This window comes from Molothrus aeneus, chromosome 12, assembly GCF_037042795.1.
Source record: "Molothrus aeneus isolate 106 chromosome 12, BPBGC_Maene_1.0, whole genome shotgun sequence".
NCBI lineage: Eukaryota > Metazoa > Chordata > Aves > Passeriformes > Icteridae > Molothrus > Molothrus aeneus.
The window spans coordinates 9,367,669-9,381,744 of NC_089657.1; the positions used below are offsets into that span (position 1 = coordinate 9,367,669).

Here is a 14,076-nt window from a genome sequence, read left to right on the forward strand (position 1 = left end):
GTTTGAAAAGTGATGGAAAAAGGAAGGAAACAGATCTATTACTCCTCCAAATTCACCCAAGTGCTTTCAACACAAACTTCATACTTCTCATTGCCCTCAGCACTGCTTTGAATTTCTCCTCATGCCAACCCCCTGCCATTACCCGAGCAGTGACCCAACCATGTATGTGGAGATCAGCATCAGAAAAGGGGGTGTGTGTCTGTGTGTGCCTTTCTGCTGATGGTGTGCACAAACCAGGGCAGCAGAGCCAGTGCCCTACACAGATCCAGTCAGCAGAACCTCCCAGCCATCACTGGCACCATAATGCCACACTTGGCAATTCAATGCACCACTTCATGTTTTGGACCAGGTTCGAAATTTTTGAAGACCTTCCCTTTATCAAACCTTCTCAGGGTAACCATGATAAAGGTGGTTTGTCCATGCCTTAGGCATGCCAGAGTCTGGTAAATTAGCAAAGCTGGAGCTGTTGCACAGTCCCTGCTTCTCAAGTGCAAAGCTACAGAGGTCTGCGAGCTTTCCTTCAGAACAGAAGCGGACTTAGTATCACTCATGTCCAAGAAGAGTGAAGGTTCAGCCAAAAAAGACCTGCATTAGACTTTCATTGCCTGGCCAAGACTTTACAACCCAAGACCTCAAAATGGAACTTGTGGAAGAGCAACAGCTGCTTAAGTTTGTACCTTTCAATACAGATTTTTGATATCTAAACCAAGAACTAAAAGACAGGCTGAGAAGAGTGCTGGTATCCTTCACAGTTGTTTAGCAATTATGAAAGAGAACAATACCAAGAGACCCAAATGAATCCATCTCACTGCACATATTGTTATGGAAATGCCCCCTGGGGAGTTTGGTCCTCCCCTTGGGGGAATCTCAGGCTTGCTTGGAAGGATAACACTCACCACCTACTGCTGATGCTCTCCTGGGATTTACTGAGCGATGATGAGGAACTACAGCCCCTTGAGTCTGGTGGGCTGATGTCCTCTACGTGAGGCAGGGAGGGATGAGAAGGGGAGAAGCCACTTTGTGGGGAGGACGGAGTTCGTGCTGTGGAGCCCGAGGGGCCGTTCCCGTCCGTGTCGGCCCCGGAGCCGCCGCTGCCCTGCCGGGTGGGGGTCCCTGCGCCGCGCCCGCCGTCGCCGCCCTCCTTGGCCTCCTGCTTCCGCTTGCGGTACTCGAGCAGCGACACCTGGGGAGGAAATACAGCCATGGGCCAGGGAACACAGAGCACCAGGACACGGGCAGGAACAGGCCCACACACCGTCCAAAAACATCTTCTGGGTCTGCAGGTAAAACTTGAAAAGCATATTGGGATTATCAACTCTTGGTGGATCTGCAAATGCTCCAGAAAAGAGCTAAGTGGTGCAAATTCAGACTGCCATGATCACCCTCCTTTTACTTTTTATGACCAATACAGTAGTAGAAACATCCAGCTTGTTTGCTTCTCTAACCACCTGGATTTTCACATTACTTCGGGAGATGGATATTCAAAAAACAAGCTGCTATAACCTCCCTCCTCTCAAAACCCTCCATACAGACTGTAACTTTTTTCAATATCTGTACATCACCAAAACAGGTAATGACTCTTTTTCACAAAACTGGTATCTTCAGTGCCCAGTTCATCTGCACTAGTTCAGCCACATTAACACTAAAAGCTTGGTGAAGCCTTGCGCCGAATTTTAACTTGCTTAGAGCAGGTTCCTGCTATGGAGGCATTGCAAACTTCAGCCCTACCACCAAAACAAACTGCTTGTAGCCAAGGTAGAATGTGTTTTGGGCAAAGCAGTCTCAGATTTATCAAAGACACCAACCAAAGATAAAAGCAGCCTCGGAACACAAGGTCAGCAGAACCAAAAAGAAACAAATATTTCCAGCTGAGCACTTACCTTTCAGCCTGCCTTCTCTCAAAGTTATTATAAGGAAAGGAGCCATAAAGGACTCACAGAAGGCAGCTCTGCTGAAGAATTTATCAGCTATGACTCAATGCCCGTACAGAAGGCTTTATGATGCTAAAATATTGAACAAGTTATTTCCAAAAGTAACTCAACATATGAAGGTTTTAAGTTAAATGTAATTTTAAAAGAAAAAACAAAGAAAAAAAATCAAGAGACTCCAGAAATGGAAAAGAAATAAGATATTCCATCCAGCTGGGCCCTTTTACAAGTTATCTCAGTTACCACACTTGCCATAAAAAAAAATTCCAAGCACAGGAAAAGGCACTGATAATTTGTCCCATGAGTACCCAATTTTATCACAGCACTACCTTAACATTTTACCTCAGTTTTAGTCCCATGAGGGTAACTGGCCTGCTGTAAGAAACCAGTATGTATTTACTTTTTTTAAACTATATTCCTGTGTTTTTAGTTTCAAAGAGCTAAAATTTAAATAACCTTCATCTTACTTTTGTTGCAATGTTATGGAAATGTTCTAGTATGTTCTAGTAAACAGCCTATGTTTTCTTTTGAAACATTAGCCTCTCTTTCCCAGTAAGAACCCTTTTCATCCTGATAAATAACACCTTCACCAGCTGTACAGCTGCACTGTGTTATTGCTTTGGGTCTTGTCTCAGTTTAACAACTGTTAATGAAAGCTGCCAGCATCCTGCTCTTTTTTCTGTGATCCCAGAAGAGGTATTTGCACCATGGTGTCTTTTTTTCCACTTCTCATATCAAAATCTTGCCTAAAGGGTAGCTCTCCCTCTTGTCACTGTTTTCACCCAGGCATTGGATGCCTGGATAACTTGCCCAGACTCTCTCTCTGTTCTGCCTGTCTTTGCAGTAATCTGAGTGGGAACAGTAAACCTCACAGCAATGGAAGGATTTCTTTTACAGGAGTACTTGCCTTCTTCCTTTGTGGCGGATTCTGGGGAGCAGCTCTGGTGCCTTCAGCAGCCCTCTCGCTGCAGGGGGACATGGACCCATGTGCTGTCTCTTTGAGCAGCCCTGACTCGTGTCTGCTGAAATACCCTTCTGCAGGAGAGCTGCAGCATCCTGCATCCGAATTCATGGGCTTCCTGTCAGCCAAAGGAGGAGAGCCCCGCAGCAGCCCATCCACGCGGGGCATAGCGTTCAATGGGGAGAAGGCATACATTAAATTAAACTCTGTCCGAAAAGCCTGATCAGAGCTTCGTAGCAGCATCTGTGCTTCCCCACTTTTCCCTGGGAAGTTCATCTCTGAAGTAGAGTTTATGGAGGATTGTGGAGCCACATCAGAGGATGCAAAGCTGAGCAGCGACGGCCGTTCCTGGCAGGTGTTTGCACTGGAATCCAGGTACCCACCCTTGGAATCCAGGTCGGATCGGAGGCAGACCTGGGAAATCCGAGAAGGATACAGGAAGGGGGTGGGTTGTCAGGAAAAAGGTCAAGCAAAGGTAGGGAGAGAAATTTAAGTCAGAAAACCTTCTGTACAATGCTTGCTTCCCTTTCCCCATTCCTTTCTAAATACCCCTTTGGTTCTTTCCTGCACTGTTCTGCCCATTCAACAGGGGAATGACTGAGACTAAACAATGATCAGTTCAGCTGTGCAATACAGGATGCCCCTTCCCCTTCAGCAGTCTTTCTGCAGCAAGAGGATAAAGCTCAACACTATCCCCAGGCAGTTAATGAATTAAACTCAGCATTTTCAATTGCCTCATACATCAGAGGCATACTGCTCATACAGAGCAGTAGCCAGGAGAGAATAGAACAGACCTGCTGTCCTTCTGCTATTTTATTAGCCAAGTTCTTGCCTGTCCCAAGTCAGCCACTACTAACTTCCTAACAATAAAATACCCAGGACCTCTAAGCCATTTGTTTCACTTATTGTGAACTTTGGAAATCTCTAACAATAGTACATTCATTTAATTTTTACTGCATTTTTACATTTCAGAGTTTCCAACAAAACCACAATGGCATCATCTTTGTGCTGTCAGAGTTTGTGGAGCGCTAGGCAATAATACAACACTATATTCATTTATCTACTTAAAGTGCCAAAAACCCTCCAGGACAGCAGAATAATCATCTCCTTCACCACATTAATATGTCAGGATCTCAAACAATGAGTATAACTGACAAGATTTCATCCTCTTTGCAGGACTACAGTGCAGAGGGAAAAACACAGCAGCACCAGGCATCAGCTCTGCCCTCCCGCTGTTGCTGAGAACATTTCCCTGCTGTATTACAGCTCCCAGTAATCCACCACATTGGAGATGAGCAGGAATTTTCTACTATGAAACAGTCACTGAGCAAGGCAGTTCATCTCGTCTTTTACAACAGGCTAAGCTGTCAGGCTAAGCAAAATAGGACATTTTACCATCTCCTCAACATTTTCAGTCTGCAAGTGAGTAGGTGGTAAGGCAAGGCTGAAGAGAGCATGTCAGGTGTACCACTGTGTGCTTGTAAGTCAAAAATAGTGGTGAATGCTTTCCCTTCCCCAGCAGTCACTTGGCCACTACTCAGTAAATTTCACAGACCACTCATGGGCTGGGCTGAGTCTGAAATTGGTGATGGCAATTCCAGGGTCCCCAAATCTCTTGCCTGCATCTCAGTAGCTGAAACATACTGAGTCTTTGCACTGTCTGATTCCCACCAGGGTCAGCAAACGAATCAAATTCCAGTCTTCAATTTGTTTGTTTTGTTGTGATAACCTTGAAAACTCTCCTCAGCCTTACTGTGACTAAAGCTCCACCCTTACTCCCAGTGCCTGCACACTCCTCCCTCCCCTCCCAGCACGCTCCCATAATTACCTCAGGTGACATGGACTCGGGCCTGTGCGCAGGGGAGCTCTCGGGGGAGGACACGTTCTAGAGGAGGGAAAAGCATCTAGTTATTCATCTACTTCAAAAGTCAAGAGAAAATTACAATGTACAAAAGCACACAGGTTAGTAATGGCTATTCTAAACAACTGGCCCCAGCCTGGACAGCATCATGGTTGGTTAAGTAGTTTCTAAAGCTTCCTGGAAGCACAGACAGGACTGGGTTACTGCATCTCATGATGCAACTTAGTACCCAAACCAGAGCACATGAATGTTGAGAAAAGCAGCAGCTACCTCTATATTTCTGATGCTGTCACACAGACTTTGCACCATGAAGTATAGAGAAAGACACTTATGGTTTTTAGTCTGAGAATATGGGAGAGAAGAAAAGCCTAGTTTAGCCCCGAAAGTAAACTAAGATCCCTCAAAGACTAAGATGACCTTTCAGAGACATATACTATAAAACAAACATGTCTCTTTCAATCCACTGTGGGCCACCTTTCAGCTCAAGTCAAGAGAAGAGGTGTGAGCAGCCAGCTTTGTGAAATGTTGTATCATCTGGGCACCTGTATCAGTGAAGGCAGTGTATGCATGTGACAGCACCGTTAAGGGCTCTTCCCAACCACTTCCCTTTGCATGCTACTGAGCAGGCCTAAAATAGAATCAGAGAGGCAGGGTTCCCAGAGCTATGCTGCTATCAGAAATATAGCAGGAGTCACTGTTTTCTGCAAAGCAGAAAACCAAGGAATCTCAGAAATTTCTTAAAAAAAGTTGTGACAAACTCCACAAAAAAAGCAGAAGCATCATGCTTTTGGCCACTCTTATGAATATGGAGGAGGCAAGCATCCTCTAAATTACTTCACTCTAAAAAGATCACAAAATTGAGTCTGAAAAACCTCAGGCTGTAAAACCAAAGAATACAGTGGAAGACAACATGAAGTAACACTACCATACTCTGAGTTACTGAAAGCTGTTTGAGGAAAGAGGAGCCAAGGATGCTTTACAGCCTCTGAGAAATGGAATACTTGTACCCTTTGGAAATGGCAGGGTGAAAACCCCATTGGCACAGAGATCTGAAGTGGGGGAGATGATTAAAGGTCACTGAAAAACATGAGAAATTAGGAGCTACTCTGCAGAAATAGAAAAAAAAAGATAAGACTAATGTTACTGATAGCTACAAAGTGAGGGCAGGCTGGGCTGTAGGAAAGTTTGACATTTCACAGAGCAGGAGATATGTCCAGAAGTGAAGCAGAAGAGCAAGGCAGCAGTGCTCTTGAGGCTGAGACTGTGATGCTGCTTAGGAATGCATACTCAAAAAGGAAGGTCCTAGTGCCAGCTCTGCTGCAAATATTGCTGTTTTGTTTTCAGCACACCCAGTCCCGGGCAGATTTACCTCGAACTGTAGTGGAGTATTGCAGCGGCTGGCAGCCAGAGAGGGGATGGGTGAGAACATGATGCCGTAGCCATTGCGAGTCTCCTCCTCGCCGGGCAGAGACGAGCAGGGCGTGGCCAGCTGAGGGCTCGCAGCGCCGGGGACCGGAGGGACAGGAGGAGGGGGCGTGACAGGGGACAGCGGCCGCAGCAGCTTCTTCACGTTCTGCTCCATCAAGTAGCGAGACTTCCATTTCTTCAGGGGACTCAGCAAGTCTGAAACACAAACTGAGCTGAGGACAAGGCTGACCCACTGAAGATGAGCACATCACATGCTGTCCTCTTCCCTCTGTCCCAGCCCAAATGAAACCCAGGAGTCTTCGACTCCCAAAAATGAAGTACCTCTGAGTTACTTCTACATCAAAGTCTAGAGACTGGTAACAGAACAATACAACATCAGGAACATGCACTGAACAAGGAAAGCAAATATTTCAACTAGAAGCAAGCACAAGAGGGAGCTAGGGGAAAGGAAGGCAAGAAAGGTTAAAAAGAGGAGAGAGAGAATAGAGGTCAGAGAACATGTCATTGTGATTCTTACAAACAAATCAGAGACAGCTCCATTATCATTACCTGAACCTAACAGTTCCCTATAGGCTACATCAATACAGCCCAAGCACACGTCCACTTCCCCTTAGGATTAAAACCTTTCCCCTCAGGCCTACCTCTCCTCAAAATAATAATATTTTTTGATGCTTAGTTAAAAAAAAAAACCAAAACCAAATCACAGTAAATTCTACAGGTTAGGTCTTGCTCGAAAGGTACATTTATTGGTTCTGGCATTCTGTTTATTTCCTATTCATCTCACCTTTCAATAATCAAATTTGTATCATTTGTGTGATGTCTAGCTTCCTGTCTGTCATCCTTGGAAAACTGATCCCTGACTGGGCTGAGCTGCACTCTCTTTCTCTGTAAATTCAGACACAATTTTTAACCCTTCTGTTGCTTTACTCAGAGATTTTAGCTTCTCCATACTTGAGACTTACTTAATGATTTATTGCACACATGCCTGTAAGACTTTGCTACACCTTCCCACAGTCAGCAAGTATTTAGTTGACCTTCCAACAGCACCTTGCTGAAAAGAGATGATCCTGGGCTCTCTTCCCTCTAACCCCTCCCTTCCATTGTTGAAGACATCCCAGAGCACTGAGATTGATAATGCAATGTTAAGTGATTATCTTTTGACAAGAAAATACTGAGAAACTTCACAAATGCTCAAGCTAGAATGAGTCTGCAGAAATTTGAATGAACAGCAAAGCAACATTCTCACCTAGCCCATAAGCTGTGCCATCGGGCAGCAGGACATGTTAAGATGTCACTTGTACAGCTCCCTTTGGTAGTCAGAACCTTCCCCAGTCTGACTCCAGTGCCCATGCTGCCCTGATGGTGCTGAGCACTTACCTGTGTCATCTTTGCAGATGCTGGAGGAGCTGCTGTTCTCATTGCTTTGGTATAGACACTGGGTCCTGTTCTCTTGCGGAGCTGCTGAGGTCTGAGTCATCCCCTCTTCCAGGGCTTGTTTGATCCAGCGCTGAAACAGAACGAGACTGCATAAACGTGAAACTCCTCGGGTACTTTCTCTGCAGTCCTGCAGGATGCACTCCAACTCCCACACTGCTGTGGAGCAGGGCAGGCTGCTCAGAAGCCTGGAGTTACCTCGCTGGTGTGCGCTCAGGTGGGAGCGCGTTAGAACACGGCTGTCAGCACTGAGCCCGCTACCTACTGTGCTGGGGCTGTGCCCTTCCTGACACGAGCTCTGGGAGCAGCAATCATCAACAGTAACAGAGATAACTAAAGAGCAAATTATAACTATAAAAATGCTGGATGGTGGCTCCTAAAACTATTAAAACAATAGTAATTTAAAAGAAAAGGGACACGAATATAATGAACTATGTACAACCACTGATTTTTGCAAAAAAGCCGTTTCCTGTCAAGGAGAGCAAATTTGAGCAAAAAAAAATCTGATTAAAACGCAAGCAGCAGTTTTAAAGGAGCATAAACCAAGAAAAGAATAATAAAAGCAAATATTTTCTTCAGCTTCTAATAAAAAGGTAAGTCACAGTAGTCTTCTGAACACGGACAATTAAGAATGTTTCTCACACAAGCGAACATGAACTGAAGCCTCAGCAAATCAGCTGCTGCAGTGGGTGTGCTAGCCCTGTATCTTGATACAGACTGATTCCTGATGGCAGGCAGGAACCTTTGCTTATTCTACTGTAAAGGTAACTGCCACAACATAAGGGAAAACACTCAGGTGATCCAGTGAAATGACAGCAAACTGCAGAAAAAAATCAAACAGCAATTTTCATTTGTGTAGTTTACCAGGGGACTCACTGTACCAGACTCCTCTTGTCCTAGAGAGGTTTAAAATTGTACTTTTACCTTTCAGGAATCCACAGTTCATCTGCATGCCAGCAATGTGTATCCTATTAGAGATACACGTGTGTGTCTTATGACTCCTCAAAGCTATCGTGAAAGTACATCACAAACTCAGTGGCCACAATCCTCAAAGTGAAAACTTCAACGCGAGGATGAAGAGCAGGTGACAGGATCTATTTTGATGGCCTTCACTACCGTACAGCAGACGCTTCTTCTCTGTTCAAATGGAACTCAAGGCTTTCCACTGTGGCCGCCAGCAAAAGGGAGAAGTGGCAGCCAGTCTGGAGCACCTCTACCTCAAAGGTGGCATCTGATCTGACAGCCAAGTCACTGCACAGGGTGTGATTAACGTGAGAGCAGGTTACAGTTCAGTTTCCTTGCGAGGTTCAGACACTGCCATGCTTTGGATGCAAACTGACATCATCAGCTGAGTTTTTTGGCACAGTTCTCAGTAGTTTAAGGATGAGGCCTGCTGACAATCCAAGAAAATATGTGATCTATTTCAACAGCCTTTATAAATCAACCTCCTTGGCTGAGTAGTCAAAAGTAGACAAGACACAGATCAGGTCTTGAGAGAGCGTATCTATCATCAAGTTCTGGACCATTTCTAGACCTCAGCTGGCTGAAAAGAAGGTATTCCCTGTGAGTTTTCTAAGCATTCCTGAACATAAGAAGCAGATTTCTAGATCTCTAGATGGTTAAATCATAAAACCACCAAATGCTAAAAATAATTTTCCAAGAAAAAGCCGGGGATCTCCTACAAAATGGATGAAACCTCTCACTAGAACAGATAACAATTATTTACATTCAGAAAGTAGAAATCTAACAAATTATTTCTGCAACCTCTGTTCTGGACACAGCAACTTTCAATACCTTATTAACTATTTAATGCAATAGATACTGTATTTAAGTTTTCAGATTACGAAACAAGAATGCTAGATGACACCATTAAAAATTTCCCTACTAAATTGGGAAATGGATAGGGAAAAACACAACAGAGCTTAGCAGAGTCTAGAACAATCACTTCTACAATTACAGGCTACCAAACCAATGGGTTGTTCTAACAACATACAAAATCACAAACTGAACATGAGTTTAAATCAACCTGTTAAAGAAAACTCAGTCATACTGGGATGCACAAAATGGGTACAGGTCAGAAGACACAAAGCAACTTTTCTGCTTTGAAAATGTCCCAGCTGCAACACAACACCCAGTTTTGGACACAACTTCAAAGAAGGTGTGGACTAAACAGAAGTCATCAATAGTGAGACTACTCCACTCCCTGTCCAGCAGTGAGAATTAACATTTGACTAGAAAAGAGTCAAATGCAGCAACAGATTGAAAGACTTGTTCCATGACAATAGTTTTCCCTCAGTTTTGAACTTGCTGGCCAGTTGTACAGCAACAGCACCAAGCACCGAACTCCAAATAACTCTGCCAGCTTTTCTCTGGGTGTTTCTCTTTTCCCTGGGGCTCAAAGACACTGTTAAGGTTCAAAAGAAGCTCAAACCTTGCAGTTCTCAGCTTAAAGATGCATGAGGAGGTTGCCCAGGCATACAGAAACAGACAAGGTGTTGTCATACCTCTACATACGAACCATGAAGAGCTTTACCTATGAAGGAAATACTGAAGAGACTATTAGGGCATGACAACAAATTGGCTGAAGGTGGAAAACAGTAAAGTCCAAAGATTCTCTCTGGAAAAATACCCTCAAACAAAGGAAGGCAAAGAAACCAGGACATGGTACCTGAAAGCCACCAAGACAGGGAGAGCAGAAAAGATTTCTGTATAATTGTCCTCAGGTAATCACACAGGAACTGGAAAGTCTCTGAGCAAAACCAGCAGGCAACAGGAAAGATGGATTCCAATACAAATCTGACTGAGTGAATGACCCTGCCTTCCCTGCAGATGAGTAAATAGTGGCATTTACTGGTCATCTCTGGAGGAACTAAATCCTTAGCTGGGCAGGCCCAGCTTCCTGCATGGCCTCAAGTATCTGCTGTAGACAGGCAGTCTGTGATGCCAAACAAAGAGCTGTGGACTTGTTCTTGTGAACAGGCAAACTCAAAGCTTTTAAACCACAAAGGCTCTCCGAAGACAATGAACCTTAACTGAGGCACTGGATTCTTGAGGTCCTCTGCAACACTGTCCTATCCCCACAATGCCAACCATCCTCTGACTGTGAAAGCAGTAATATTAAACTTTCTAAGGGAAGCAATCAACACTCTTTGAATTGTGTATGCTGGAAAATAAACAGCCACTGCAGATCTGAAAGTACATGTTTCTAAAAGGGCAGTCACAGAACAGTTGTTCTACCACGGCAAAAGGCAAGGATGAAAACTGAACTCTGGCAAGGAGGCCAGCAGTCATAGCCTGGACATTGCATCAACACATTAGCTCAGTAGGAATACACAGAAATAAACTCCAAAAGGACACAACAACTTTACAAGAGAGCCAGTAAGATGAGCACACATTGTGTAAAGGTAAGACACGAGCAAACATACCTTCTTACAGGAGCTGTAAATGCCATCCAGCAGGAAGGGCCTTCGACGTCTCTCAGGGTTGAAAGGTGAACCAAAGCGAATGTAGTGTTTAGGTGTGGTACAAATCAGTGGGGAGTGCACGAGACCTGGCAACATATTTAGGGTAGTTGCCAAAACTGTTGGGTCTGTAGTAATGCGCAGAGGACACTCAATTGGACACTCCTGCTTTTCTGCCTTGTCATTCAGCCATTCGGTAACCAGGTACTGAAGGAGGAAACACACAGGTCAGTGCAATCAGCACAGGTGAAGAAGAAAGGGAACATGGCACAATGGTGTATGGGAAGCAATGCTCAAGTCAGCCCACTGCTAAAACCCTCCTCCTTCTCAACAGAAAGGACTTCCTGTGTCAAACCCAATTCTCACCTGTTGGAGACACAACCCAATGTCACAGAAGTAGTTTGATTTTATGCCCCATTCATCTTATTAGAGATTCTCCAAAAACTTGATCACCCTGTTCAAAACTAGTTTCTAAACACAAACAGCTAATTTATGCCCAGTATGTGGCAGCTGCCTGTTAGCTTCTGCAATTTTTCCTCCCTTCCAACTTTATTCTAGCTTGTACATGACAGCTGCAGTCACATTCCTTCTTGGTCTTCAATTCTAAGCTGAAAGTTAACCTCTCTGCTGCACCCTAAATGAATACCTGCCATCCTGACATCACAACTTTGAGCACTTGGTCATATTTACCTTTTTTGTTTTGGGGTACTTTACTGCAGCTTTAGACTGGGATCCTGTAGCCAGGATAGCAGTTGGGTCAGATCCCGTCAACTGTCTGCCTTCTCCTGGCCCTTCCACATTGCTGACATCTGTTGTGGTTACCAAGCTGGCAGTGCTTCCTTCCTCTGGGACAGCCTGTGTGAGTTCAGCTTGCTGGGAACTGGCTTGTTTCTGCCTTCTCAGTCTTTGTGCTGAACTGGTCCGGTATCGAGAGAAGCGACTTTTTGGTCGGGGCCTGGAGGGTTTTGCTGGAGCTGGCTTAGCCACTGTTTTTTCAGGGACAGCATCCTACAAAATAAACTGTCATTAGTCTGAGCACCTCTAAGAGTATTCCTTTTCTCTGCATACAGGATCAAGAATTGAGATTTATTTATTAACACTACCTGACTCTCAAAATCTTGTTGGACTCTGTGTTGGTTCATAAGATGGCCTTGGGGACCCTTCAACACTGGCACATTATCGTTTTGTCTTCTGCATTCTTAAAGGACAGAACATGGGTCTTTAGGAAGAAAGCAGCAATAGGAAACTTGCTGCTTGTCTCAAGATAACTGCTCTTATTCCTGACCTGAGCTGACATGGAGCACTCCAGGCAAGTGTCTGAGCCCTGCCATAAAATGGGAACACATGCATCCAAAGTAGACTGGGTCAAAAAAAGCCCAAACAAAAAGAAAATAACTTTCCATCACTGCACTTACGCATCCAACTTAAGCTCACACCAGTTCTCTTCCTTGGAGAAGGAGCTGGACTTGTTCAGCCCAGAGAGGACTGAGGGAGATGTAACAGCAGTCTTCCTACAAACAGCCTGAAGCCACTAAGAAGATGCAGTGGTGCATCAATGGACATACACTGAAATGAGAGGTTCAGACTGGATACACAGCAAATTTTTCTCAACCTAACAGTCATGACCTGGAAGAGATGCAATCTCCATCCCTGGAGGCTTTCAAGAGAAGACTGGGTAAAACACTGGCCAGCCTGGTCTAGCTTCAGAGCTGTCCCTACCTAACTCAGAATGGGCTAGAAAGCCCATAAAGCTCCTCCCCACCTGAATGATCTTATGATCAGAAATGCTGCACCTGAGCTTTGTACAAGATAGCAAACAGTTCTATCTTCATCTTACCGCTACTTGTGAGGAGCGTCGTGTGTTCACCCCAGTACTGCTGGTACTGTTAGAAACAGGAGGAGCAGGAGGAGGAGGAGGAGGAGGAGGAGCCGGAGGAGCAGGAGGAGCACTCAGTGCTGAACTTCCATCTTCAGTTTCAGGAGTCTCTGTTTTCACTTCTTCCAGCTCAGGAGCTTCAGAATTGACGTTGATTTCAGCATCAGTGCTGTTACGGTCTGATGGTTGCTCTCGTCTCCTCTTTCTCTTTTCTAAGTTCTCAAACATGTGCATGATGGCTTCCACCTTCCTGTCTTCCCGGGACTACAACACAAGGGAAATTGAAGTAAGCACGGTGAATTATGCACATAAACAAGGCAAGAACAGATATGGGAAGCAGCACAAAGAGAACAACCGCCAAATAGCAATGACAAAAGCCAGACAGAGGACAGAGAAAAGCAGTTCTTATCAGTTATTTGCATTTTTCAATATGGCAAATTTCCCAGAATAACAACATAATCATGTGTTTGTAGTGCAAGTAGAAGAACTTGACTTTGTTCTTAAATAGGACCACTTAGATACTACTGAGTTATATTAATAAAACAGCCACAAGGAAATGCATAATTTTGAAGAATTAAAAAGCGTAAGAAAGTATAAGTAGAGTGGAGAGATGACTTGGAAACAAATACAGCTATTCGCCAATGACCAACCAAAGAGAAGCCAGGGGCAATAGATGTACATGATTAAGTAATTTGCAGCAAGTGTAATACACCACACAAACTGATAAAAATGTTCCAGATTCATTCTTTTCCCAGCAAGAATGTCAGAAGATGACCCAGCTCAAAAATAAAAGCTCTGGTCTAAGCAGCTTACATAGTGGATAAGAAAAACAGAACATGAGAGAATAGAGAGGCAAAACAAGTCAATTTATTAGGTAAACACAAAGGACAGGAAATCTTATCACCAGGCTGTGTCAGGAATAATTGGTACCTATGCTATAAAAAGCCCAGTACAATAATGTTGCAGTGACTGGCGAGAATCAAGAGGGTTTAAAGAAGTGGGGTCAAGTGTCTTCTGAGATTTATAATGAAGAAAGTATCTTGGAGTCCATGGCCTGGCCTTTACAGTTTTCTATTAAAAAATACTACACACACACACACACACACACACACAGAGACCGGGGAAAC

At 44.3% G+C, this 14,076-nt stretch overlaps 1 protein-coding gene across 1 annotated transcript in view; it reads right to left on the bottom strand.

The window, feature by feature from the left end:
• Positions 1 to 14,076, bottom strand: part of SETD5 (SET domain containing 5) — a 66,558-nt gene that overhangs the window by 9,114 nt on the left and 43,368 nt on the right. Inside the window, exons 14-21 of the mRNA XM_066557933.1 lie at positions 12,911 to 13,213; positions 11,764 to 12,081; positions 11,038 to 11,280; positions 7,556 to 7,685; positions 6,120 to 6,373; positions 4,718 to 4,774; positions 2,836 to 3,303; positions 897 to 1,183 (exon numbers count right to left, since the gene is read on the bottom strand). Of these exons, the coding sequence (XP_066414030.1) occupies positions 897 to 1,183; positions 2,836 to 3,303; positions 4,718 to 4,774; positions 6,120 to 6,373; positions 7,556 to 7,685; positions 11,038 to 11,280; positions 11,764 to 12,081; positions 12,911 to 13,213 (2,060 nt within the window). The remainder of the gene's footprint in view (positions 1 to 896; positions 1,184 to 2,835; positions 3,304 to 4,717; positions 4,775 to 6,119; positions 6,374 to 7,555; positions 7,686 to 11,037; positions 11,281 to 11,763; positions 12,082 to 12,910; positions 13,214 to 14,076) is intronic.